The sequence below is a fragment of the Bufo bufo genome, chromosome 8, assembly GCF_905171765.1.
Source record: "Bufo bufo chromosome 8, aBufBuf1.1, whole genome shotgun sequence".
NCBI classification, from domain to species: domain Eukaryota; kingdom Metazoa; phylum Chordata; class Amphibia; order Anura; family Bufonidae; genus Bufo; species Bufo bufo.
Genome location: NC_053396.1, coordinates 227,149,946 through 227,176,096, shown reverse-complemented (window position 1 = coordinate 227,176,096; position 26,151 = coordinate 227,149,946). Strand labels below are relative to the sequence as shown.

The following is a 26,151-nucleotide window of genomic DNA, read 5'->3' as shown; positions in this document are numbered from 1 at the left end:
CCCAGTAGAGGACGTGTCCAGGAGCCTCCTCTGTTTCTCCTGGAAAGACAGGATTTGGCGGTTTACGTGTCTCCCATTCGGCCTCTCATCGGCCCCATGGTGCTTTACCAAGCTGATGCGCCCGGCCATGGCCTGGCTACGCAGTCGGGGAGTACGCCTCATCATATACCTGGACGATATCCTGATCATGGCTCAGGATCGTTCGGTGTTGCTGGACCACCTTCGCTGGACCATGGATCTTCTATCCGGTCTGGGCTTCCTGCTCAACCAGGAGAAGTCCTGCCTCACCCCGTCTCACAAAATGGAGTTCCTCGAGTTCATGGTGGATTCCACGGCAGGGACCCTCAGCCTACCATCGGCCAAGATTCGGTCTATTCGGAAAGAGTTGCACAGAGCGAGGTCTTCTACTCGGATCCCACTGCGTCAACTGGTGAGGATAATCGGACTTCTAGCCTCGTCTATTCAGGCGGTATTCCCAGACCCGCTCCATTATCGGGCACTGCAACGCCTGAAGATTTCTCATCTGCGGACGGGGGCTTCCTATGCAGATTGGATCTCCTTGGACGAGGAGACCAAGGAAGAGCTATCCTGGTGGATCCACAACTTGCACGCCTGGAACGGCAAGGCTATTTTCAGTCATCGTCCGGATTTCACGGTGGACTCGGATGCCAGCCTGTCGGGCTGGGGTGCACACTGCGCGGGGATCGCGACCGGAGGCGGCTGGTCAGAGACTGAAGCGGGATTCTACATCAATGCGCTGGAACTTTTGGCGGGTTTGTTCGCAATCAAGAGCTTTACAAGGAACATGGCCAGATCGTGCATTCAATTACGCATGGACAATGTGTCGGAGGTGCGTTACATCAATGGCATGGGCGGCACCCGTTCCACCATATTATCACGTTTGGCGAAGGACTTCTGGGACTACTGCCTATCCAAAGATTTGGTTGTCGTGGCAGAATATCTTCCGGGCGTCCACAACATTCACGCGGATTGGAGCTCTCTTTATCTTTCGGACTCCAGCGATTGGCAGTTAGATCCAACGGTATTCCTTTCATTAACGTTGATTTGGGGGCCGTTCTGCATCGACCTGTTTGCCTCTCGCCTGAACACGCACTTGCCGCGGTTCTACAGCTGGCGCCCGGACCCAGAAGCAGAAGCGGTGGACGCGTTTCTACAGGATTGGTCCAAGGGCCTTCTCTACGCATTTCCTCCGTTCCAACTGATTCCCCGGACCCTGATTCAAGTCCGCCGTTGCACTGCCGATCTGACACTGCTAGTTCCATTCTGGAGCTCCCAATTGTGGTTTCCCCACTTTCTGGAGATGATGGTAGAGATCCCGCTGCTGCTCCCGATGTCTCAGACTCCCGCGTGTTGGATTTCAGGAGACCCTGGGAGGTCCCGGGAGTTTCGGGAACAGCTAGTCCTTTTGGAGAACGCATGGGCCCCAGGAACCAGAAGATCTTACAGGTCAGCCTGGGGATCTTGGGCTAGCTGGTGCTTGGCTCGGGACTTGGATCCCGTTTCGGCACCTGTAACGGAGATTTTACATTTCCTGTCTTCCCTCTTTGACCAGGGCAAGGCCTATCGCACGATCAGCCTGTTCAGATCGGCCATCTCAGCATCTCATCAAGGCTTTGACGGTACGCCGGCGGGTCAACACCCTTTGGTCTGCCGTCTCTTGCGCAGCTCGCGTATGTCTCGACCTCCAAGACCAAGGTTTTCTGCCACTTGGGACGTGTCATGTGTTCTCTCTTTTTTGTCCTCTTGGCCTCAGAATTCAGACCTTTCCCTTAGGCAATTGTCTGCGAAGCTTGTCACCCTTTTCTGTTTGGTTTCCTGCAAGCGAGTGTCAGACGTCCGGGCTTTGGATCATGATGCCCGCTCGTACACCCCAGATGGCGTCTCTTTCGACATCTCTAGGACAAAGACCCACATACGTTCGGTCTCGTACCCTGCTTTCCCGGCCTCGCCTTCGCTTTGTCCCGTGGCATGCCTCAAAGAATATGAAGCTCGCACTTCTCCTCATCGATCTCGGGAGTTTCCTCAGCTCTTCCTTTCTACTATTCGCCCTTTTGCTCCAGTGACGACTCCCACGCTGGCGAGGTGGATGAAGTGGGTCATGGAATTGGCGGGCGTAGACACTTCAATTTTCACAGCGCATTCCGCTAGGGGGGCATCTGCTACCTCTTTAGCAGGCTCCGGTGCTAGACTGGAGGACATATTAAAGTTAGCAGATTGGTCCAGAGTTTCCACGTTCAGAGAGTTTTATTTTAGACCAGTTCCTTATGTTTTCTCTTCATTCATTGATAACATGTCTTAACTTTGAACTCGCAATAGGAGCCTCCGGGTCTTGTAATAAAATCTGATGATTTTCCTATTTCATGACGTAAAGTCATGATTTTATTAAAGACACGGAGGCGAGTATTGCCCGCCCAATGTTTTTCCCTCCCTATGTTTCTATATACACTGCTCAAAAAAATAAAGGGAACACAAAAATAACACATCCTAGATCTGAATTAATTAAATATTCTTCTGAAATACTTTGTTCTTTACATAGTTGAATGTGCTGACAACAAAATCATACAAAAATGAAAAAATGGAAATCAAAATTTTCAACCCATGGAGGTCTGGATTTGGAGTCACACTCAAAATTAAAGTGGAAAAACACACTACAGGCTGATCCAACTTTGATGTAATGTCCTTAAAACAAGTCACAATGAGGCTCAGTAGTGTGTGTGGCCTCCACGTGCCTGTATGACCTCCCTACAACGCCTGTGCATGCTCCTGATGAGGTGGCGGACGGTCTCCTGAGGGATCTTGTCGTGTAATGCACAACAATCTCCTCCCAGACATGGACTAAAGCATCTGCCAACTCCTGGACAGTCTGTGGTGCAACGTGACGTTGGTGGATAGAGCGAGACATGATGTCCCAGATGTGCTCAATTGGATTCAGGTCTGGGGAACAGGCGGGCCAGTCCATAGCATCAATGCCTTCGTCTTGCAGGAACTGCTGACACACTCCAGCCACATGAGGTCTAGCATTGTCTTGCATTAGGAGGAACCCAGGGCCAACCGCACCAGCATATGGTCTCACAAGGGGTCTGAGGATCTCATCTCGGTACCTAATGGCAGTCAGGCTACCTCTGGCGAGCACATGGAGGGCTGTGCGGCCCTCCAAAGAAATGCCACCCCACACCATTACTGACCCAATGCCAAACCGGTCATGCTGGAGGATGTTGCAGGCAGCAGAACGTTCTCCACGGCGTCTCCAGACTCTGTCACGTCTGTCACATGTGCTCAGTGTGAACCTGCTTTCATCTGTGAAGAGGACAGGGCGCCAGTGGCGAATTTGCCAATCTTGGTGTTCTCTGGCAAATGCCAAACGTCCTGCACGGTGTTGGGCTGTAAGCACAACCCCCACCTGTGGACGTCGGGCCCTCATATCACCCTCATGGAGTCTGTTTCTGACCGTTTGAGCAGACACATGCACATTTGTGGCCTGCTGGAGGTCATTTTGCAGGGCTCTGGCAGTGCTTCTCCTTGCACAAAGGCGGAGGTAGCGGTCCTGCTGCTGGGTTGTTGCCCTCCTCGTCTCCTGATGTACTGGCCTGTCTCCTGGTAGCGCCTCCATGCTCTGGACACTACGCTGACAGACACAGCAAACCTTCTTGCCACAGCTCGCATTGATGTGCCATCCTGGATAAGCTGCACTACCTGAGCCACTTGTGTGGGTTGTAGACTCCGTCTCATGCTACCACTAGAGTGAAAGCACCGCCAGCATTCAAAAGTGACCAAAACATCAGCCAGGGAGCATAGGAACTGAGAAGTGGTCTGTGGTCACCACCTGCAGAACCACTCCTTTATTGGGGGTGTCTTGCTAATTGCCTATAATTTCCACCTGTTGTCTATCCCATTTGCACAACAGCATGTGAAATTGATTGTCACTCAGTGTTGCTTCCTAAGTGGACAGTTTGATGTCACAGAAGTGTGATTGACTTGGAGTTACATTGTGTTGTTTAAGTGTTCCCTTTACTTTTTTGAGCAGTGTATTTAGACTGTGGACGGTGTTAATATGATGTCGATGCATTATGGTTTTAACTCTGAGTTTTTTCTCGAGTAGGTTTTTGCAACCATTTGGTTATGGATACAGTTTAAGGGTCCATTCACACGTCCGTTGTTTCTTTCCTGATCTGTTCCGTTTTTTGCTGAACAGATCTGGACCAGATCTGGACCCATTCATTTTCAATGGGTCCTGAAAAAAATCAGACATTGAGCTGTCCGTTTTTTTCCAGGACCCATTGAAAATGAATGGGTCCAGATCTGTTCAGCAAAAAACGGAACAGATCAGGAAAGAAAAAACGGACGTGTGAATGGACCCTAACAGTCTGTTTCTGTCATTCTCTCTTTTTTTAACTTTCAGGTTGAGACCGGCCTGGTGTGCAATTTTCGTTGGACTACATCGTGGTTCTGAGGGTCGGCAGTTCGGTTCCAGCCGATCATTTCGATGTGGCCATGACGGGGAGCATCCGTCGAGTTGCTCTTGGTTCGCTTCCGGACGGAGGGCTTTTCCCATGATGTTCTGGGACTGTTGGTTTCCGGTTCAGTTTGGATTATTGGACTCAGTTTACAAAGAAAGAGGAGGATTTGCAGGCGGAGTTGCCTGTTATACTGGGACTATGGGGAGGGGCTGATCACATGTTCAGTTTTTTCTTTGCTGCTATTGGTCAGAGTAAAGAAGGAGAATAGCAATACTCGCCTCCGTGTCTTTAATAAAATCATGACTTTACGTCATGAAATAGGAAAATCATCTGATTATACAGCCACCACTAGGGGGAGCTCACTACATACAGATTATACAGTCACCACTAGAGGGAGCTCACTGCATATAGAGTATACAGCCACCACTAGAGGGAGCTCACTACATACAGATTATACAGCCACCACTAGAGGGAGCTCACTACATACAGATTATACAGCCACCACTAGAGGGAGCTCACTACATACAGATTATACAGTCACCACTAGAGGGAGCTCACTACATACAGATTATACAGCCACCACTAGAGGGAGCTCACTACATACAGATTATACATCCACCACTAGAGGGTGCTCACTACATACAGATTATACAGCCACCACTAGAGGGAGCTCACTACATAGATTATACAGCCACCACTAGAGGGAGCTCACTACATACAGATTATACAGCCACCACTAGAGGGAGCTCAGTACATACAGATTATACAGCCACCACTAGAGGGAGCTCACTGCATACAGATTATACAGCCACCACTAGAGGGAGCTCACTGCATACAGATTATACAGCCACCACTAGAGGGAGCTCACTGCATACAGATTATACAGCCACCACTAGAGGGAGCTCACTACATACATAATATACAGCCACCACTAGAGGGAGCTCACTACATACAGATTATACAGCCACCACTAGAGGGAGCTCACTACATACAGATTATACAGTCACCACTAGAGGGAGCTCACTACATACAGATTATACAGTCACCACGAGAGGGAGCTCACTACATACAGATTATACAGCCACCACTAGAGGAAGCTCACTACATACATATTATACAGCCACCACTAGAGGGAGCTCACTACATACAGATTATACAGCCACCACTAGAGGGAGCTCACTACATACAGATTATACAGTCACCACTAGAGGGAGCTCACTACATACAGATCATACAGCCACCACTAGAGGGAGCTCACTACATACAGATTATACAGCCGCCACTAGAGGGAGCTCACTACACGCAGATTATACATATAAATGGCTGGAGTCACAGGTTGCAGGTCATTGTTTTCATTCCTTTCATTTTTAATAGTTAATAAGGGGGAGGGTCATAGGGTAATGGAAGGTTGTGTGGTGTCATCTGCTCATGCCCCCCCTTGTGTATACGGCTCCTGCAGCCCAATATCAGGACAGAAATCACCCAAACCCCTTAATAAAACTCAGAATTTGGCGCTTGCGCAGGAGTAAATAATTACTTTGTAGTCACCTGGTCATAGATATTGAAATATGTTTGGACACGTCAGAGTCGGGGGAGGGGGGATGTGGACTAATGATGGGACAGTGCGAACAGGTTTGACAATCGTTACATTTATTGACATAAGATAACTTAAGATGCAGCAGCAGACAAGGGGGGGGACTCATCACCGCCATTACACAAGCCCCTGTGGATGGCGCTGTGGAGGGGGTGGGGCTAGGCACGTGTGGAATCACTCCGCCTGTGGCTCCTCTGCAGCATCGGGTACATTTTCAGGTGACGCATCCGCCTTCAGGTCGACTTGTGGGTTGGGCTCCTCGGGGTCGGGCGGCGCAGGTTCCCCGTCATATATTATGTCCTCAGGGTTAGGAGCTGGAGGACAGAACTCCTCCGAGGGTAACATCTGACGAAATATGTTCTCCGCCTGAAAAACACAACGCCCTGATTTATCAGACCTTCACTGCAGAATTCTGGCGTCAAAAAGTCCCAAAAATAGGGCTTTTGTGACTTTTTGCACTCACTTCCACAAATGTTTGAGATTTTTTTGCATTTTTACACCACTCACCCCAGTTTAGAAAAGTGGGTGTGGTCAGATATGTTAATGAGCTTCCCTCCAGATTCATCATTGAGACTTTTTTTTTTAAGAAGTCGCAATTTAACTCCAGGAGGAGGAAAACCGGACGAAATGTATCTGCAGCTACCACCCATCACTTAGATACATGAGGTACCGCAGCTACCACCCATCACTTAGATACATGACGTACCGCAGCCACCACCCATCACTTAGATACATGAGGTGCTGCAGCTACCACCCATCACTTAGATACATGAGGTACCGCAGCTACCACCCATCACTTAGATACATGACGTACAGCAGCCACCACCCATCACTTAGATACATGAGGTGCTGCAGCTACCACCCATCACTTAGATACATGAGGTGCTGCAGCTACCACCCATCACTTAGATACATGACGTACCGCAGCCACCACCCATCACTTAGATACATGACGTACCGCAGCCACCACCCATCACTTAGATACATGACGTACCGCAGCTACCACCCATCACTTAGATACATGAGGTGCTGCAGCTACCACCCATCACTTAGATACATGAGGTACCGCAGCTACCACCCATCACTTAGATACATGACGTACCGCAGCTACCACCCATCACTTAGATACATGAGGTGCTGCAGCTACCACCCATCACTTAGATACATGAGGTACCGCAGCTACCACCCATCACTTAGATACATGAGGTACCGCAGCTACCACCCATCACTTAGATACATGAGGTGCTGCAGCTACCACCCATCACTTAGATACATGAGGTACCGCAGCTACCACCCATCACTTAGATACATGACGTACCGCAGCTACCACCCATCACTTAGATACATGAGGTACCGCAGCTACCACCCATCACTTAGATACATGACGTACCGCAGCCACCACCCATCACTTAGATACATGACGTACCGCAGCTACCACCCATCACTTAGATACATGAGGTGCTGCAGCTACCACCCATCACTTAGATACATGAGGTACCGCAGCTACCACCCATCACTTAGATACATGAGGTACTGCAGCTACCACCCATCACTTAGATACATGAGGTGCTGCAGCTACCACCCATCACTTAGATACATGAGGTACCGCAGCTACCACCCATCACTTAGATACATGAGGTACCGCAGCTACCACCCATCACTTAGATACATGACGTACCGCAGCTACCACCCATCACTTAGATACATGACGTACCGCAGCTACCACCCATCACTTAGATACATGAGGTACCGCAGCTACCACCCATCACTTAGATACATGACGTACCGCAGCCACCACCCATCACTTAGATACATGACGTACCGCAGCTACCACCCATCACTTAGATACATGAGGTGCTGCAGCTACCACCCATCACTTAGATACATGAGGTACCGCAGCTACCACCCATCACTTAGATACATGAGGTACCGCAGCTACCACCCATCACTTAGATACATGAGGTACTGCAGCTACCACCCATCACTTAGATACATGAGGTGCTGCAGCTACCACCCATCACTTAGATACATGAGGTACCGCAGCTACCACCCATCACTTAGATACATGAGGTACCGCAGCTACCACCCATCACTTAGATACATGACGTACCGCAGCCACCACCCATCACTTAGATACATGACGTACCGCAGCCACCACCCATCACTTAGATACATGACGTACCGCAGCTACCACCCATCACTTAGATACATGAGGTACTGCAGCTACCACCCATCACTTAGATACATGAGGTACTGCAGCTACCACCCATCACTTAGATACATGAGGTACTGCAGCTACCACCCATCACTTAGATACATGAGGTACTGCAGCCACCACCCATCACTTAGATACATGAGGTGCTGCAGCTACCACCCATCACTTAGATACATGAGGTACCGCAGCTACCACCCATCACTTAGATACATGAGGTACTGCAGCTACCACCCATCACTTAGATACATGAGGTACCGCAGCTACCACCCATCACTTAGATACATGAGGTGCTGCAGCTACCACCCATCACTTAGATACATGACGTACCGCAGCCACCACCCATCACTTAGATACATGACGTACCGCAGCCACCACCCATCACTTAGATACATGACGTACCGCAGCTACCACCCATCACTTAGATACATGAGGTGCTGCAGCTACCACCCATCACTTAGATACATGAGGTGCTGCAGCTACCACCCATCACTTAGATACATGACGTACCGCAGCCACCACCCATCACTTAGATACATGACGTACCGCAGCTACCACCCATCACTTAGATACATGAGGTACTGCAGCTACCACCCATCACTTAGATACATGACGTACCGCAGCCACCACCCATCACTTAGATACATGACGTACCGCAGCTACCATCCATCACTTAGATACATGACGTACCGCAGCTACCACCCATCACTTAGATACATGAGGTACTGCAGCTACCACCCATCACTTAGATACATGAGGTACTGCAGCTACCACCCATCACTTAGATACATGACGTACCGCAGCCACCACCCATCACTTAGATACATGAGGTGCTGCAGCTACCACCCATCACTTAGATACATGAGGTACCGCAGCTACCACCCATCACTTAGATACATGACGTACAGCAGCCACCACCCATCACTTAGATACATGAGGTGCTGCAGCTACCACCCATCACTTAGATACATGAGGTGCTGCAGCTACCACCCATCACTTAGATACATGACGTACCGCAGCCACCACCCATCACTTAGATACATGACGTACCGCAGCCACCACCCATCACTTAGATACATGACGTACCGCAGCTACCACCCATCACTTAGATACATGAGGTGCTGCAGCTACCACCCATCACTTAGATACATGACGTACCGCAGCCACCACCCATCACTTAGATACATGACGTACCGCAGCTACCACCCATCACTTAGATACATGAGGTACTGCAGCTACCACCCATCACTTAGATACATGACGTACCGCAGCCACCACCCATCACTTAGATACATGACGTACCGCAGCTACCACCCATCACTTAGATACATGACGTACCGCAGCTACCACCCATCACTTAGATACATGAGGTACAGCAGCTACCACCCATCACTTAGATACATGACGTACCGCAGCCACCACCCATCACTTAGATACATGACGTACCGCAGCTACCACCCATCACTTAGATACATGACGTACCGCAGCTACCACCCATCACTTAGATACATGAGGTACTGCAGCTACCACCCATCACTTAGATACATGAGGTACCGCAGCTACCACCCATCACTTAGATACATGACGTACCGCAGCTACCACCCATCACTTAGATACATGAGGTACCGCAGCTACCACCCATCACTTAGATACATGAGGTACCGCAGCTACCACCCATCACTTAGATACATGACGTACCGCAGCTACCACCCATCACTTAGATACATGAGGTGCCGCAGCTACCACCCATCACTTAGATACATGAGGTACCGCAGCTACCACCCATCACTTAGATACATGAGGTACCGCAGCTACCACCCATCACTTAGATACATGAGGTACTGCAGCTACCACCCATCACTTAGATACATGACGTACCGCAGCTACCACCCATCACTTAGATACATGAGGTACCGCAGCTACCACCCATCACTTAGATACATGAGGTACCGCAGCTACCACCCATCACTTAGATACATGACGTACCGCAGCTACCACCCATCACTTAGATACATGAGGTACCGCAGCTACCACCCATCACTTAGATACATGAGGTACCGCAGCTACCACCCATCACTTAGATACATGAGGTACCGCAGCTACCACCCATCACTTAGATACATGACGTACCGCAGCTACCACCCATCACTTAGATACATGAGGTACCGCAGCTACCACCCATCACTTAGATACATGAGGTACCGCAGCTACCACCCATCACTTAGATACATGAGGTACTGCAGCTACCACCCATCACTTAGATACATGAGGTGCTGCAGCTACCACCCATCACTTAGATACATGAGGTACCGCAGCTACCACCCATCACTTAGATACATGAGGTACTGCAGCTACCACCCATCACTTAGATACATGAGGTACTGCAGCTACCACCCATCACTTAGATACATGAGGTACCGCAGCTACCACTCATCACTTAGATACATGAGGTACCGCAGCTAGCACCCATCACTTAGATACATGAGGTACTGCAGCTACCACCCATCACTTAGATACATGAGGTACCGCAGCTACCACCCATCACTTAGATACATGAGGTACTGCAGCTACCACCCATCACTTAGATACATGAGGTACTGCAGCTACCACCCATCACTTAGATACATGACGTACCGCAGCTACCACCCATCACTTAGATACATGAGGTACCGCAGCTACCACCCATCACTTAGATACATGAGGTACTGCAGCTACCACCCATCACTTAGATACATGAGGTACTGCAGCTACCACCCATCACTTAGATACATGAGGTACTGCAGCTACCACCCATCACTTAGATACATGAGGTACTGCAGCTACCACCCATCCGTAAATCACATGAATGAAGGTGTATAATGACCTCACCTGCTGAACGGCGCCATCGTACCCGAAGCAGCTGTCCGGTCCACTGCACACATACACATTGGCGGGGAGGCCGGTATACGACTGACGCTCTACTCCAGATGAGTCTCTCATGTTAAAGTACAGAACCCACATGGCCTGAGGCTTCTCCTGATCCGAGCCCAGACCTACAGTAAAGAGCAGTGATGTCATCAGTATTAGAGGAAGAGCAGTGATGTCATCCGTATTAGATAAAGGGAGAGCAGTGATGTCATCAGTATTAGATAGAGGAAGAGCAGTGATCCTATCAGTGCAGCTCTGGAGTATAATACAGGATGTAACTCAGGATCAGTACAGGATAAGTAATGTATGTACACAGTGACTGCACCAGCAGAATAGTGAGTGCAGCTCTGGAGTATAATACAGGATGTAACTCAGGATCAGTACAGGATAAGTAATGTATGTACACAGTGACTGCACCAGCAGAATAGTGAGTGCAGCTCTGGAGTATGATACAGGATGTAACTCAGGATCAGTGCAGGATAAGTAATGTATGTACACAGTGACTGCACCAGCAGAATAGTGAGTGCAGCTCTGGAGTATAATACAGGATGTAACTCAGGATCAGTACAGGATAAGTAATGTATGTACACAGTGACTGCACCAGCAGAATAGTGAGTACAGCTCTGGAGTATAATACAGGATGTAACTCAGGATCAGTACAGGATAAGTAATGTATGTACACAGTGACTGCACCAGCAGAATAGTGAGTGCAGCTCTGGAGTATAATACAGGATGTAACTCAGGATCAGTACAGGATAAGTAATATATGTACACAGTGACTGCACCAGCAGAATAGGGAGTGCAGCTCTGGAGTATAATACAGGATGTAACTCAGGATCAGTACAGGATAAGTAATGTATGTACACAGTGACTGCACCAGCAGAATAGTGAGTGCAGCTCTGGAGTATAATACAGGATGTAACTCAGGATCAGTACAGGATAAGTAATGTATGTACACAGTGACTGCTCCAGCAGAATAGTGAGTGCAGCTCTGGAGTATAATACAGGATGTAACTCAGGATCAGTACAGGATAAGTAATGTATGTACACAGTGACTGCACCAGCAGAATAGTGAGTGCAGCTCTGGAGTATAATACAGGATGTGACTCAGGATCAGTACAGGATAAGTAATGTATGTACACAGTGACTGCACCAGCAGAATAGTGAGTGCAGCTCTGGAGTATAATACAGGATGTAACTCAGGATCAGTACAGGATAAGTAATGTATGTACACAGTGACTGCACCAGCAGAATAGTGAGTGCAGCTCTGGAGTATAATACAGGATGTGACTCAGGATCATTACAGGATAAGTAATGTATGTACACAGTGACTGCACCAGCAGAATAGGGAGTGCAGCTCTGGAGTATAATACAGGATGTAACTCAGGATCAGTACAGGATAAGTAATGTATGTACACAGTGACTGCACCAGCAGAATAGTGAGTGCAGCTCTGGAGTATAATACAGGATGTAACTCAGGATCAGTACAGGATAAGTAATGTATGTACACAGTGACTGCACCAGCAGAATAGTGAGTGCAGCTCTGGAGTATAATACAGGATGTAACTCAGGATCAGTACAGGATAAGTAATGTATGTACACAGTGACTGCACCAGCAGAATAGTGAGTGCAGCTCTGGAGTATAATACAGGATAAGTCATGTATGTACACTGACTCTATGGCTGGAAACCCCCTTTATGTATATAAGGGTACTTTTACACTAGCGTTTTTCATTTCCGGTATTGAGTTCCATCCTAGGGGCTCAATACTAGAATAAAAACTGATCAGTTTTATCCTACTGCATTCTGAATGGAGAGCAATCCGTTCAGGATGCATCAGTTCAGTACCTCTTAAGTTTTTTGGCCGGAGAAAACACTTGGCAGAATGCAGAATCCGGCATTAATTTCCATTGAAATGTATTAGTGCCGCATTAACGGATGCGTTCTTCCGGTCCGCACATGCGCAGACATTTAAATCTCCGAAAAAAAAACAACTTATACGGTTTTACGGATGACATTGGAGAGACGGATCCGGTATTTCAATGCATTTGTGAGATGGATCCGCATCCGTTTGCGTCCGGATTGCCGGATCTGCCTGCCGGAATCCTCTGCCCCAAGTCCGCTTCTGTGTATTGTGTCAAGTCTTAATGCTGATGATGATCCCAGTTGCTCTTCCTCGTCTCCCTCTCTGCGCTCCTTATAAATGATAGATACATTGTATACTGTAGTACAATAAGAGCGGATACATTGTATTCCTCGGTGCAGCAGCTCTCGCCCCGCACACCCTCATGTCTTGTTACTGAGAGGTCATCACTTCACAATACAGAAAATCTACATAAGTGCCGGGTGTCAGCTGGAGGCGCCAGGATTTATACAATTACATATTTTGCAGCATCCGACAAAGCTGGCTGAAATCAGTTTAGTGTTATTACTGGGATAAGAGAAGCGCGGAGGTGTCAGGCGGAAATGTCAAGGAAGTCATTAATACAAATGTCAGGGTACGCAATAAACATGCCGAGGGGGGCAGCCGAGGCTAATGGATTCCACTAAGCAGATGAAAGACCCCGCCATACCAGCACCTCGTGGAAGTGACTCCGCTGCGCACACGCCGCTCGCTCATACCGCAAGCGGTTTATTAAGCCTCATTTCTTCATATGATAATTACTTTCTTTCCCTGTGATGACAAAGTGGAGTCCGGGCACAACATGGGCGAGACCCCTGATCACCACCTCAGCAGGGCACTCAGAGGGTTAACTGGGGGAGAGAAGCTGACATACATGCTTAGTAACGCATAACTCCACCCACAAATCTAAATGCTAACTCCACCCACAAAACTAAATGCTAACTCCACCCACAAAACTAAAGGCTAACTCCATCCAAAAAACTAAAGGCTAACTCCACCTACAAAACTAAAGGCTAACTCCACCTACAAAACTAAAGGCTAACTCCACCTACAAAACTAAAGCCCAAATCCACCCACAAAACTAAAGCCCAACTCCACCCAAAAAACTAAAGGCTAACTCCACCCACAAAACTAAAGGCTAACTCCACCCACAAAACTAAAGGCTAACTCCACCCACAAAACTAAAGCCTTTCTTCACCTACAAAACTAAAGCCCAACTCCACCCAAAAAACTAAAGCCTAACTCCACCTACAAAACTAAAGCCTAACTCCACCCACAAAACTAAAGCCTTTCTTCACCTACAAAACTAAAGCCTAACCCCACCCACAAAACTAAAGCCTAACTCCACCCACAAAACTAAAGCCTAACTCCACCCAAAAAACTAAAGCCCAACTCCACCCAAAAAACTAAAGCCCAAATCCACCCACAAAACTAAAGCCCAACTCCACCCAAAAAACTAAAGGCTAACTCCACCCACAAAACTAAAGCCTTTCTTCACCTACAAAACTAAAGCCCAACTCCACCCAAAAAACTAAAGCCCAAATCCACCCACAAAACTAAAGCCCAACTCCACCCAAAAAACTAAAGGCTAACTCCACCCACAAAACTAAAGCCTTTCTTCACCTACAAAACTAAAGCCCAACTCCACCCAAAAAACTAAAGCCTAACTCCACCCACAAAACTAAATCCTTTCTTCACCTACAAAACTAAAGCCTAACCCCACCCACAAAACTAAAGCCTAACTCCACCCACAAAACTAAAGCCTAACCCCACCCACAAAACTAAAGCCTAACTCCACCCACAAAACTAAAGCCTAACTCCACCCAAAAAACTAAAGCCCAACTCAACCCAAAAAACTAAAGCCTAACTACACCCACAAAACTAAAGGCTAACTCCACCCACTAAACTAAAGGCTAACTCCACCCACAAAGCTAAGCTTGACCCCAGCCATAAAATGAAAGCCTAATTCCACCTAAAACTAAATCATAACAAAAGGAAGGAACCGTATGGGAGAGGTTTGCAGGGATCTCTCAATGAAGAGCTGTCATCTTCATTCCCTAGAGGAGCAATACTAAGGAGATCCTCTGGTGGTCCCCGGCTCCGTGGGAGAACCCTGCTAAACAGGCCTTTATAGCTCAGCTTTAGTGACACCGGAGTGGTTTTGGGTGGAGTAAGGACCATAAGATGTGTAAAAATAATGATAACTGATCATATATAAATGATGACAGGTCCACTGACAGATGAAGCCCTCCACCAATGCAGCTGTGGCCCCGCCCCTGAGGAACTGACATGCCAAACCATCAGGTAAAATCCTGTCACATGCCAGACTATTAAGATTTCTGGACCGTCGGATACCTTTACTGTACAGACGATTTACAGAACAAGGTTTTTCAGGAGATGATGACATTTTTTAGGGGAATCTTTCAGTTTAATTTGGGTGAATATCTTATTACGAGGAGAAAAAAAAATCCAGCGCGGCCGATAAGTCAGAGCAACTTTGGCGCGATGTCATTAACGAGCCTTTTATCATGTGTTTTGTAAGGTTAGGGAATCATTTAAAATGCTAATTAAACCCAATAGCCGTGAAGAAACGGTCTCTTGATAAAATGCAGAACGCTGCTCGGAAAAAACCCTGAAGAAGCGGGAAGTTCCTGAGCGCGGCGGAGCAGAGGATGGATGAAGTTCTCTGGCGCAGGTGACTTTGTCTGACCTGCCATGGGCCGCTGCTCGCCGGATCTGCTGATTCATTCTCAGGACTCCGGCAGCATTTGTTCTGACATTTTAATTAAAATATGACCACCGCCTCGTCGCCAGCATAAAAACTAATGGCGGAGTGTGACATGGGGGGCTCTGGGGGACACTTACCACGACACAAGGCCATGCATCACGGCTGACCGGCCGCTCCACTTCAGAAACTTAATGCAGCCTCATCTGCTATGTGACAATGTAACAATGATGGCTACACGGAGGATACTTGTATCTCAGCCCCTCCTGACCTCACCCTGGGGGACAGCAAGATGGCAGGCTCTCTGTGGGTGGGGCCATCAGAGTAACGGCTACAGGTAGTACTGGTAGGTGTGGCCAGTGATCAGTGGGAGTGGTTATAGTATATGGTACAGCATAGGATGGTAGGTGTGGCCCAGGATTAGTGGGTGTGGTTATCAGTATACAGAAGAACATTAATAGGTACTGCTTATGACTGGGGTGTGTGGCCACGGATCAGTGGGTGTGGTCATCAGTATAGAAAATTACTGGGTGGGGAAAATGATTGGTGGGTGTGGCCAATGATCAGTGGGTGTGGTCATCGGTATGGAATAATTACTGGCTAGGGCATAGGGTTGGTAGGTGTGGCCAATCATCAGTGGGTGTGGTCATCAGTATATAGTAAAGTATTGAATAGGGCACATGACTAGTGGGTGTGGTCAATAATCAGTGGGTGTGGTCATCAGTATACAGTAGAATGAGTACAGAACTAGTGGGTGGGGTCAATAATCAATGGGTGTGGTCATCAGTATATAGTAAAGTATTGGGTAGGGCACATGACTAGTGGGTGTGGTCAATAATCAATGGGTGTGGTCATCAGTATACAGTAGAATAATGAGTATAGTACAGCACTAGTGGGTGGGGTCAGTATATAGTAAATTATTGGGTAGGGTACATGAATAGCGGGTGTGGTCATTATTCAGTAGGTGTGGTCATCAGTATACAGTAAAACAATAAGGAGTACAGTACAGCACTAGTGGGTGTGGTCAATGCTCAGTGGGTGTGGTTACTAATAAGTGGGCGTGTTCTGAGACAGGCAGCTGAAGTAATTTACAACTTTGCTCCTCACCTTCCTCTGAGTCGAGTGTGAACAGCTTCTTCACGACCGGCTCCAGGTCTTCTCGCGCCGTTGTCTTGGAGGATGGACACGTGAGGTGGACGAGATCTGCAATCAGACATCTCATTGGGTCAAGAAATGAACGAGCGACACATCACAGAGGAGCGCACACTACAACCTGGGCTCTGCTACATTCATAGGTTACACGTATCACTCTTAAAGGGACAGTCCACTCAAATGGCCATACCTCCCATTAATCCAGTGCACGTAACAATGACATGCTGTGCCTTGTCGTTCCACAAAAGGCCTCAGGACATGAAAAGAGACCCCAAGAAATGGATGAAAACGAATGATCTGGGTGTTGTTGTCCCATAATACTTAATGTGTCTCCTCATTAAGGCAACAATGCTTAAAGTAACGGCGTGCACAGCGCTTGGTAATTAGCAGGCGCGCCGGCTTCTACAAAGGGACCGTCTGATGCCCATTGGCAATCAAAGGACGCGCTCAGCCTCCAAAGACTTCGCTCCACAACTTCCATAAACTTTTAATGAACTGGATTTCTTCCCTTCATTGCAGGAGATGAAAGAGCTGACGAGGTACAATCTCCTCTTCATGTTTAATAATAATTAGTCTCATCTGCTCCGGTGCGGTAATCCGATCACAGCGCGGCTAACAGTGGGGCCTATGTCGTCCGCAGCCCCACAATTATCTCGCCCAGTGACACGCGGAGCCGGGCCGCGGAGCCCCCCGAAATGCCCGGGAAAGACGCTCACTCCTGGTTTAATGAAATCGACACTAATTATTTACAAACCTTTTCTTTACATCTCGTCCAAAGGCGGCAACAATGTAACAAAGAGATGAAAAGGACTGAACCGTGGACGGAAGGCGCGGCGTCCCGCTGGAGGGGGCACCATGTTCGGACAAAAAACTTTCCTCAACATCCGCGGGAATTACTGAGCCTTGCGCTGTCACTTCCGTTACCAGAATATTTCAGGGAAAGCTGGGTTATAACTATACGGCCGCCGTAAAAGCTCCAGCTTTTCCAGACACCTGAACAGCGGACTGATCTCTGCACAGAGATGGGACGGGTCACGGCACAACATAGCATGCAGGGATTTAGGAAAGCTGGGTGGCCATACTGGTTGTCAGCAGCTTTACTGGGAGATGTGCCATTCAGGGTAACAACCAATAAGTGCAACATTACAGCGACCGCAAATCTGAAGAGCGAGGATGTGGATGACTCCACGACTGGCATCTAAGAACGCCGCGCGGTCATTTTGCTTCTCACCCAGCTTTCCCACACCCCTGAACGGCAAACCTGCCCTTTCTGTGGGTAACTAATCAGTCGTGCCATTGGAGAGTTTGGGAAAGTTGGGTCGTCACGTCGCTTTCTCCAACTCGTAAGCGGCAAATTAAGTCACCCCGCTGTCCCTTTAAATGTCACGCCGCCACCGGGGCTGAATGCGTTAATCACACCACTTAGCGGATGATGAACATGTCGTTAAGAAAGGAAACATTAAAGCAAAGACTAATTGATTTCAAATAGGTTTTATAGATTTTTGCTCCAGTCTGTTATAAAATCATCAGATCTGCCGCCGTTTGGTTTCAATCTCGCCGTTATGGTGTCATCCCGGGTCTGGCGGACCCATAAAACCTCATCAGCGCGCCTCCTGATTAGGTTTGATTTACTCAGGTGGAGTGGCATTAGTTACAGCGCCTGCCAGCATTCGTCTTCAGGTAATTCTCCGGGGAGGAAGAGCGATGAGCTTCTCTACGCGATTCCATCATTAGCGCCGGGGTGTTTTTTTTTTAAGGGGCCGAGCGAACGACTTTGGTTCCGGTCAGATGGCGCTGCCGATGATGGGGCTGTCACTCCTGCCGGTGATCAAAGGCGAGAGAGATTTGTATATTTATCTTACGCCATTGTCTGAAGGGGGAGACTGCTCGCTCGCATCTCATTAACGCTTAACGAAGTGAAAACAAAAGGCCAGGATTTATTGGACGCGGAGTAAATATTTTCCCAGCCGCGCAGTTTTTTTTATAGACCCCGAGCGGACGGGGGAGGTGACGCCCTCTTGTGAGAACTGCAGCAAAAAAACCTGTAGGTCCATAGGGCGAAGTAACACAAATCCTGTCCTGACAGTCTGTTACAATGTATCAGTGTACGGTCTAGACTGGATACAAATGTAACAGACCCTCAGCTGTGAGCAGAACTAGGCTGAATTCGCTCTGCGGACGCTGGCGGTGGGGAAGGTTTATAGGTCTCCATTCACCTGACAGAGGGCAAAGTGCGTCCTTTTTGGCCTCGGGTGGCGGTATAGGTCAGTATATATATTTTTCAGGATAGTTTCCCGCGCAATTCTAGTCATGGAGGCCGCAATGTACGCTTATGGCTATACAGCGGTACATGTTGTCTGGAAAGACTCAGCAGACACAGTGTGAATAGACCAGACCCTGTATTGATTCTAGTCACTGACAGCAAGCAGATATTGTAAAATGATTTGAAGCGCGCGGCTACAAGGACTGAATGTGTGGATGATATTATCAGTGTCTGAGGTTTCCTGCCCGGACATATCAGCGCCTGTGACGGCAGAATCCTGTGAGAGCGGAGAATGGTTACAAAGCGTCCAGCCGAGTGACGGCTCTGCGATATAATCGGAAGAATAACCAGCGTCTTCTGTAGAGAGCGAGGGCGCCGCGGCCGCCACACAGGGCGACGATGACTGCGTTTCACTTCAGTTTGAGGATTTTATTTGTGATGAAGCAATAAAGGAGACGGGCAGCAATAATCCCGCGCACGCCATCCAATCAGAACGCGGAGAAGAGTCGCGGCTCCTTCCATAATCAACATGGAGGGTCAGAGGTCGATGGAGACACATAAAACACACAGGACGGATATCATGTCAGATGATAGGAGGCGTCTGTGGGGAGAGCGCCACAGCTCAAAACCAACAGCAGCACAGAGCACTTAAGGACAACATTGGGCCGGGACTCTCTGTCCAGCTGATATAGCTACTTACATGTATGTTTTATGCACGTGTTTGTGGAGGAGCAGAGCTCGGTCAGGTGCACGGCGGTCCGACCCTCATCATCCGGGGGAACCGTAAGGACGGAAATCTATAACAGAGAACGGATCAGTCACCAGAAACTGGAGAAAGGTAGAGAGATAGATATAGATGATAGAGAGATAGATGTAGATGATAGAGAGATAGATGTAGATGATAGAGAGATAGATAGAGATGATAGAGATAGATGATAGAGATGATAGAGAGATAGATGATAGAGATGATAGAGAGATAGATATAGATGATAGAGAGATAGATGTAGATGATAGAGAGATAGATGTAGATGATAGAGAGATAGATGTAGATGATAGAGAGATAGATGTAGATGATAGAGAGATAGATGTAGATGATAGAGAGATAGATAGAGATGATAGAGAGATAGATATAGATGATAGATAGATAGATATAGATGATAGAGAGATAGATATAGATGATAGAGAGATAGATGATAGAGATATAGATGATAGAGATGATAGAGAGATAGATGATAGAGATGATAGAGAGATAGATGTAGATGATAGAGAGATAGATATAGATGATAGAGAGAGATATAGATGACAGAGAGAGATATAGATGACAGAGAGAGATATAGATGACAGAGAGATAGATATAGATGATAGAGAGATAGATGTAGATGATAGAGAGATAGATAGAGATGATAGAGAGATAGATAGAGATGATAGAGAGCTAGATAGAGATGATAGATAGATATAGACGATAGAGAGAGATATAGATGATAGAGAGATAGATATAGATGATAGAGATAGATATAGATGATAGAGAGATAGATGTAGATGATAGAGAGATAGATATAGATGATAGAGAGATAGATGTAGATGATAGAGAGATAGATATAGATGATAGAGAGATAGATAGAGATGATAGATAGATATAGACGATAGATAGTGAGATATTTTAGGTCCATTCTGTGATGACTGGAACGTTCTGTACTTTATCTGCAGGGAGATATTTCCAGAACCTTCTCATCTGGTTTTGGAGCAGATTTTTCATCTGATGGTTTAGATTTCAGATCCCATTTTCCTGACACTGATTATAATGGCAGAAAACAATCACCTTATAGCGGGTTTAGAATTTGCAGTAGGCGATGGCGGTTTTATTTTCCGTGGCGCTGTCGGCCGCACTATATTATTTTCTAATATTTACTGGAAATTTGATGTCAATTAAATCTCAGACGTGGGGAGCTTCAGCCATCTGGTCTCCTTGAGGAACACAGAAGGAATCCAGGACTGTAGTGCGGCCGCGTCACATGAACGTGTCCTACAATGGGGGGACCACTGGACGGGGGCGGAGGTCATAGGTCAGTACCTTCACCGTCACCTACCTCCTGGTCTGTATCTGATCTCAAGACTGAACGGTCTGTGATAAGAATCGCTCTGGAGATCTGTCTGAAGAAGCAGAATTATCAGTAACTCACTGTCACACAATGTATCACTCCCATCATCCCCTTCTCCCTATGTCACACAATGTATCACTCCCATCATCCCTGTCCTCAGGAGCTCACTAGATATTCTCATTATGTAACACACCGTATCACTCCCATCATCCCCTTCTCCCTATGTAACACAATGTATCACTCCCATCATCCCTTTCTCCCTATGTAACACACCGTATCACTCCCATCATCCCCTTCTCCCTATGTAACACAATGTATCACTCCCATCATCCCTTTCTCCCTATGTAACACACCGTATCACTCCCATCATCCCCTTCTCCCTATGTAACACAATGTATCACTCCCATCATCCCTTTCTCCCTATGTAACACACCGTATCACTCCCATCATCCCCTTCTCCCTATGTCACACACCGTATCACTCCCATCATCCCTGTTCTCAGGAGCTCACTAGATATTCTCATTATGTAACACACCGTATCACTCCCATCATCCCCTTCTCCCTATGTCACACACTGTATCACTCCCATCATCCCTTTCTCCCTATGTCACACAATGTATCACTCCCATCATCCCTGTTCTCAGGAGCTCACTAGATATTCTCATTATGTAACACACCGTATCACTCCCATCATCCCCTTCTCCCTATGTAACACAATGTATCACTCCCATCATCCCTTTCTCCCTATGTAACACACCGTATCACTCCCATCATCCCCTTCTCCCTATGTAACACAATGTATCACTCCCATCATTCCTGTTCCTAAGAGCTCACAATCTAATCTCCCCAATTCTGCTGGCTGCTTCTTGCTGCACCCCTGTAGTGCACTGCTCTCTTCTCCATTGCATAGTGAGAGTTGTAGTGCTTTTACATTCGACCACTCACTGTCCCCGCAGCCCCTCGCAGCCTGCTGGTCCCAGCACTGACTACGCTGCAGACTCTCTGCTGTGAACACTACATCTACCACAACCCTCCGCAGCAGAGCAGCTTTGAATGTGACTGGAGAACGAGACCTGATGTGACCTCCCCACCCTCCTGTACAGTAATCTGCCCTTACCTGTAACAGAGGTCTGCGCAGGCGCTCTCCGGCAGGTAACTCTCCTCTATAACCACATGGCGGCAGCGGATCCGCTTACCCCTGCTGTCAATAACCGCCACACACCTAAAAGACACCGCACAGCGATAAGAGATACAAAACACACACCTATATACAACATGCACTGCACACATATACAGTATACACACAACATGCACTGCACACATATACAGTATATACACACCGCACACCTATACACACCGCACACCTATACACACCGCACACTGCACCCATATACAGTATACACACACTGCACACATATACAGTATACACACACTGCACACATATACAGTATACACACACCGCACACCTGCAGGACACCCCATTGTCACTCCATATAAATGAGAAGATTATTCCTCCCAATGTAATAATATAATTAATCTCAGATGAAACGTCATCCGCTGAGAGACTCCGCCCCCTCCAATATTAATAAACCCGCACTATAGATACAGTGTGCATCAGAGCACAGAACTGAGCATTCATATAGAGACTATTATAAGTGATGATACATAAGAGATATAGATAGATAGATAGATGATAGATTTAGATAATAGATAATAGATAGATAGATAATAGATAGATAATAGATAATAGATAGATAATAGATAGATAGATAGATAATAGATAATAGATAGATAGATAGATAGATAATAGATAGATAGATAGATAGATAGATAGATAATAGATAATAGATAGATAATAGATAGATAGATAGATAGATAATAGATAATAGATAGATAGATAATAGATAGATAGATAGATAGATGTGAGATAGATAGATAATAGATAGATAGATAGATAGATAATAGATAGATAGATAATAGATAGATAATAGATAATAGATAGATAGATAGATAGATAGATAGATAGATAATAGATAGATAGATAATAGATAGATATGAGATAGATAGATAATAGATAGATAGATAATAGATAGATAGATAGATAGATAATAGATAGATAGATAGATAGATAGATAATAGATAGATAGATAATAGATAGATAGATAGATATGAGATATAGATGATAGATATGAGATATAGATAGAAGGAGAGGTTTGATGTATAATATATAGATTCGGTGTCATGGAGCGGAGATGGCGGTGTCACCGGGTGGTCCCATGAATCACGCTCAGCCCCCCGGTGACCTTCCCGCGGTGTCTGCTGCGGGGGCTGGAGGTGCATCCATCTCCGGCACTGCCATGAGTTATAAAGGTTCTTTATGGACCTCATTATCCAAACTAATGGACTAAGGGCAGCATCCTTGAGACGGACCGGCCGCCACCGCCTAAGCCCTCGCTGCAATATTTCAGCGCAAATATGTAAATTTCTGCACAATTTTCCATCGTTTTCTATTAAAGAAATATAAATTTATTGGACTTTGCGTTGGTTTGAGGGACACATTTGATAAGTCTGTGTGTGGGGGGGGGGGGGGGTCCCAAGTGACTGCGGAGAAGGAAATGATGTTTATTTCACACCAAGTTTAGGAGATGTGAAGTATTGCTAAAGTTTCCTTCACGTTTACTTCCGAGCGGTCCAGACGGCGACGGCGCCCTGACATGTCGCTATCTACGCCGCAGATAACACGTTTTTATTGGATGTAATATTGTGGGGTTCAGGGGTCTCCGGGTTTATGTGTATAATGTTTCATGACACCACGTTTCTGCTTGCCGTCAGTGAATGAGAACACTGTAATCTCTATTCAGAGCTGAGGATCTGTTACAGTGGTATCCAGTGAAGACAATCACTCTGCCAGCTTGTTACAATGTATCAGTCTGCAGGCCGAGCATTGTCTAGACTGATACATTGTATCCCCTTCTCAGCTGACAGCAGGACTAGCTATGTTCAGGATTACTGCCTCTGAATGGAAACTACAACAGTGCTCCCATTCACTGACAGCAAGCTAATATCATGAAAATGGTGAGAAATTGGAAACAAATCTACCAGAATGCGTTATATTTAGCCAGGGGCTGACAAAGAGGCCACGGGGGTCCACAGAAAAACTTTACACGGGATCCCACTTTACCTCCAGACAGAAGAGTTCTCACCCCCGTAAGAGACATCAGGATCCTTGGGGCCCGTTTTTTCCGGGGCCCACTGGCCTTGGAGGGTCTATAGCAATCTGGTACCTGCTCTATGTTTGTCACTCTCAGGGTGGGACAGGAGACCCCACATAAACGCTGAGACAGCCCTAGTCGAGATCTCGGACCCAGGGAGCGCCTTCAGACGACATCAGTAGATCCACGACCCCGCAGAGCGCCATCAGACGACATTAGTAGATCCACGACCCCGCAGAGCGCCATCAGACGACATCAGTAGATCCACGACCCCGCAGAGCGCCATCAGATGACATCAGTAGATCCACGACCCCGCAGAGCGCCATCAGACGACATTAGTAGATCCACGACCCCGCAGAGCGCCATCAGACGACATTAGTAGATCCACGACCCCGCAGAGCGCCATCAGACGACATCAGTAGATCCACGACCCCGCAGAGCGCCATCAGATGACATCAGTAGATCCACGACCCCGCAGAGCGCCATCAGACGACATTAGTAGATCCACGACCCCGCAGAGCGCCATCAGACGACATTAGTAGATCCACGACCCCGCAGAGCGCTATCAGACAACATTAGTAGATCCACGATCCCACAGAGCGCCTTCAGACGACATCAGTAGATCCACGACCCCGCAGAGCGCCATTAGATGACATCAGTAGATCCACGATCCCACAGAGCGCCATCAGATGACATCAGTAGATCCACAGAGCGCCATTAGACGACATCAGTAGATCCACGACCCCGCAGAGCGCCATCAGACGACATTAGTAGATCCACGACCCCGCAGAGCGCCATCAGACGACATTAGTAGATCCACGATCCCACAGAGCGCCATCAGACAACATTAGTAGATCCACAACCTCGCAGAGCGCCATCAGACGACATCAGTAGATCCACAACCCCGCAGAGCGCCTTCAGACGACATCAGTAGATCCACGATCCCACAGAGCGCCATCAGACGACATCAGTAGATCCACGATCCCACAGAGCGCCATTAGACGACATCAGTAGATCCACGACCCCGCAGAGCGCCATCAGACGACATCAGTAGATCCACAACCTCGCAGAGCGCCATCAGACGACATCAGTAGATCCAAGACCCCACAGAGCGCCTTCAGACGACATCAGTAGATCCACGATCCCACAGAGAGCCATCAGACGACATCAGTAGATCCACAACCTCGCAGAGCGCCATCAGACAACATCAGTAGATCCAAGACCCCACAGAGCGCCTTCAGACGACATCAGTAGATCCACGATCCCACAGAGCGCCATCAGACGACATTAGTAGATCCAAGACCCCGCAGAGCGCCATCAGACGACATCAGTAGATTCACGACCTCGCAGAGCGCCACCTACTCTATATTCCTCCGTTTTATCCAGGGGTATGCGCATGCGGTGCTGCCGTGATGCCCCAGGGACAGGACGCCATGGACTGCGCAGCCGCTAACCCAAAACACTAAATACACAATGAGTTAATAGCATACCGCCCTGCCGTGCATGGATTAATGATTCTCTCTGCCCGCACCCTCGTCGTCACCTCCTGGAGATAAGCCACTTTGGGAGGGTTTTTCGCCCCTCTTGTCCGGCGTTCACATGAATAG

At 47.5% G+C, this 26,151-nt stretch overlaps 1 protein-coding gene across 1 annotated transcript in view; it reads right to left on the bottom strand.

Moving 5' to 3' along the window:
• Nucleotides 1-6,112: 6,112 nt before the first annotated feature.
• The window catches only part of CHM (CHM Rab escort protein), an 81,425-nt gene continuing 61,386 nt past the window's right edge, over nt 6,113-26,151 (bottom strand). The window contains exons 10-15 of the mRNA XM_040442438.1: nt 22,450-22,554; nt 21,321-21,384; nt 19,934-20,030; nt 16,926-17,021; nt 11,153-11,316; nt 6,113-6,438 (exon numbers count right to left, since the gene is read on the bottom strand). Of these exons, the coding sequence (XP_040298372.1) occupies nt 6,247-6,438; nt 11,153-11,316; nt 16,926-17,021; nt 19,934-20,030; nt 21,321-21,384; nt 22,450-22,554 (718 nt within the window). The 3' untranslated portion in view covers nt 6,113-6,246. The remainder of the gene's footprint in view (nt 6,439-11,152; nt 11,317-16,925; nt 17,022-19,933; nt 20,031-21,320; nt 21,385-22,449; nt 22,555-26,151) is intronic.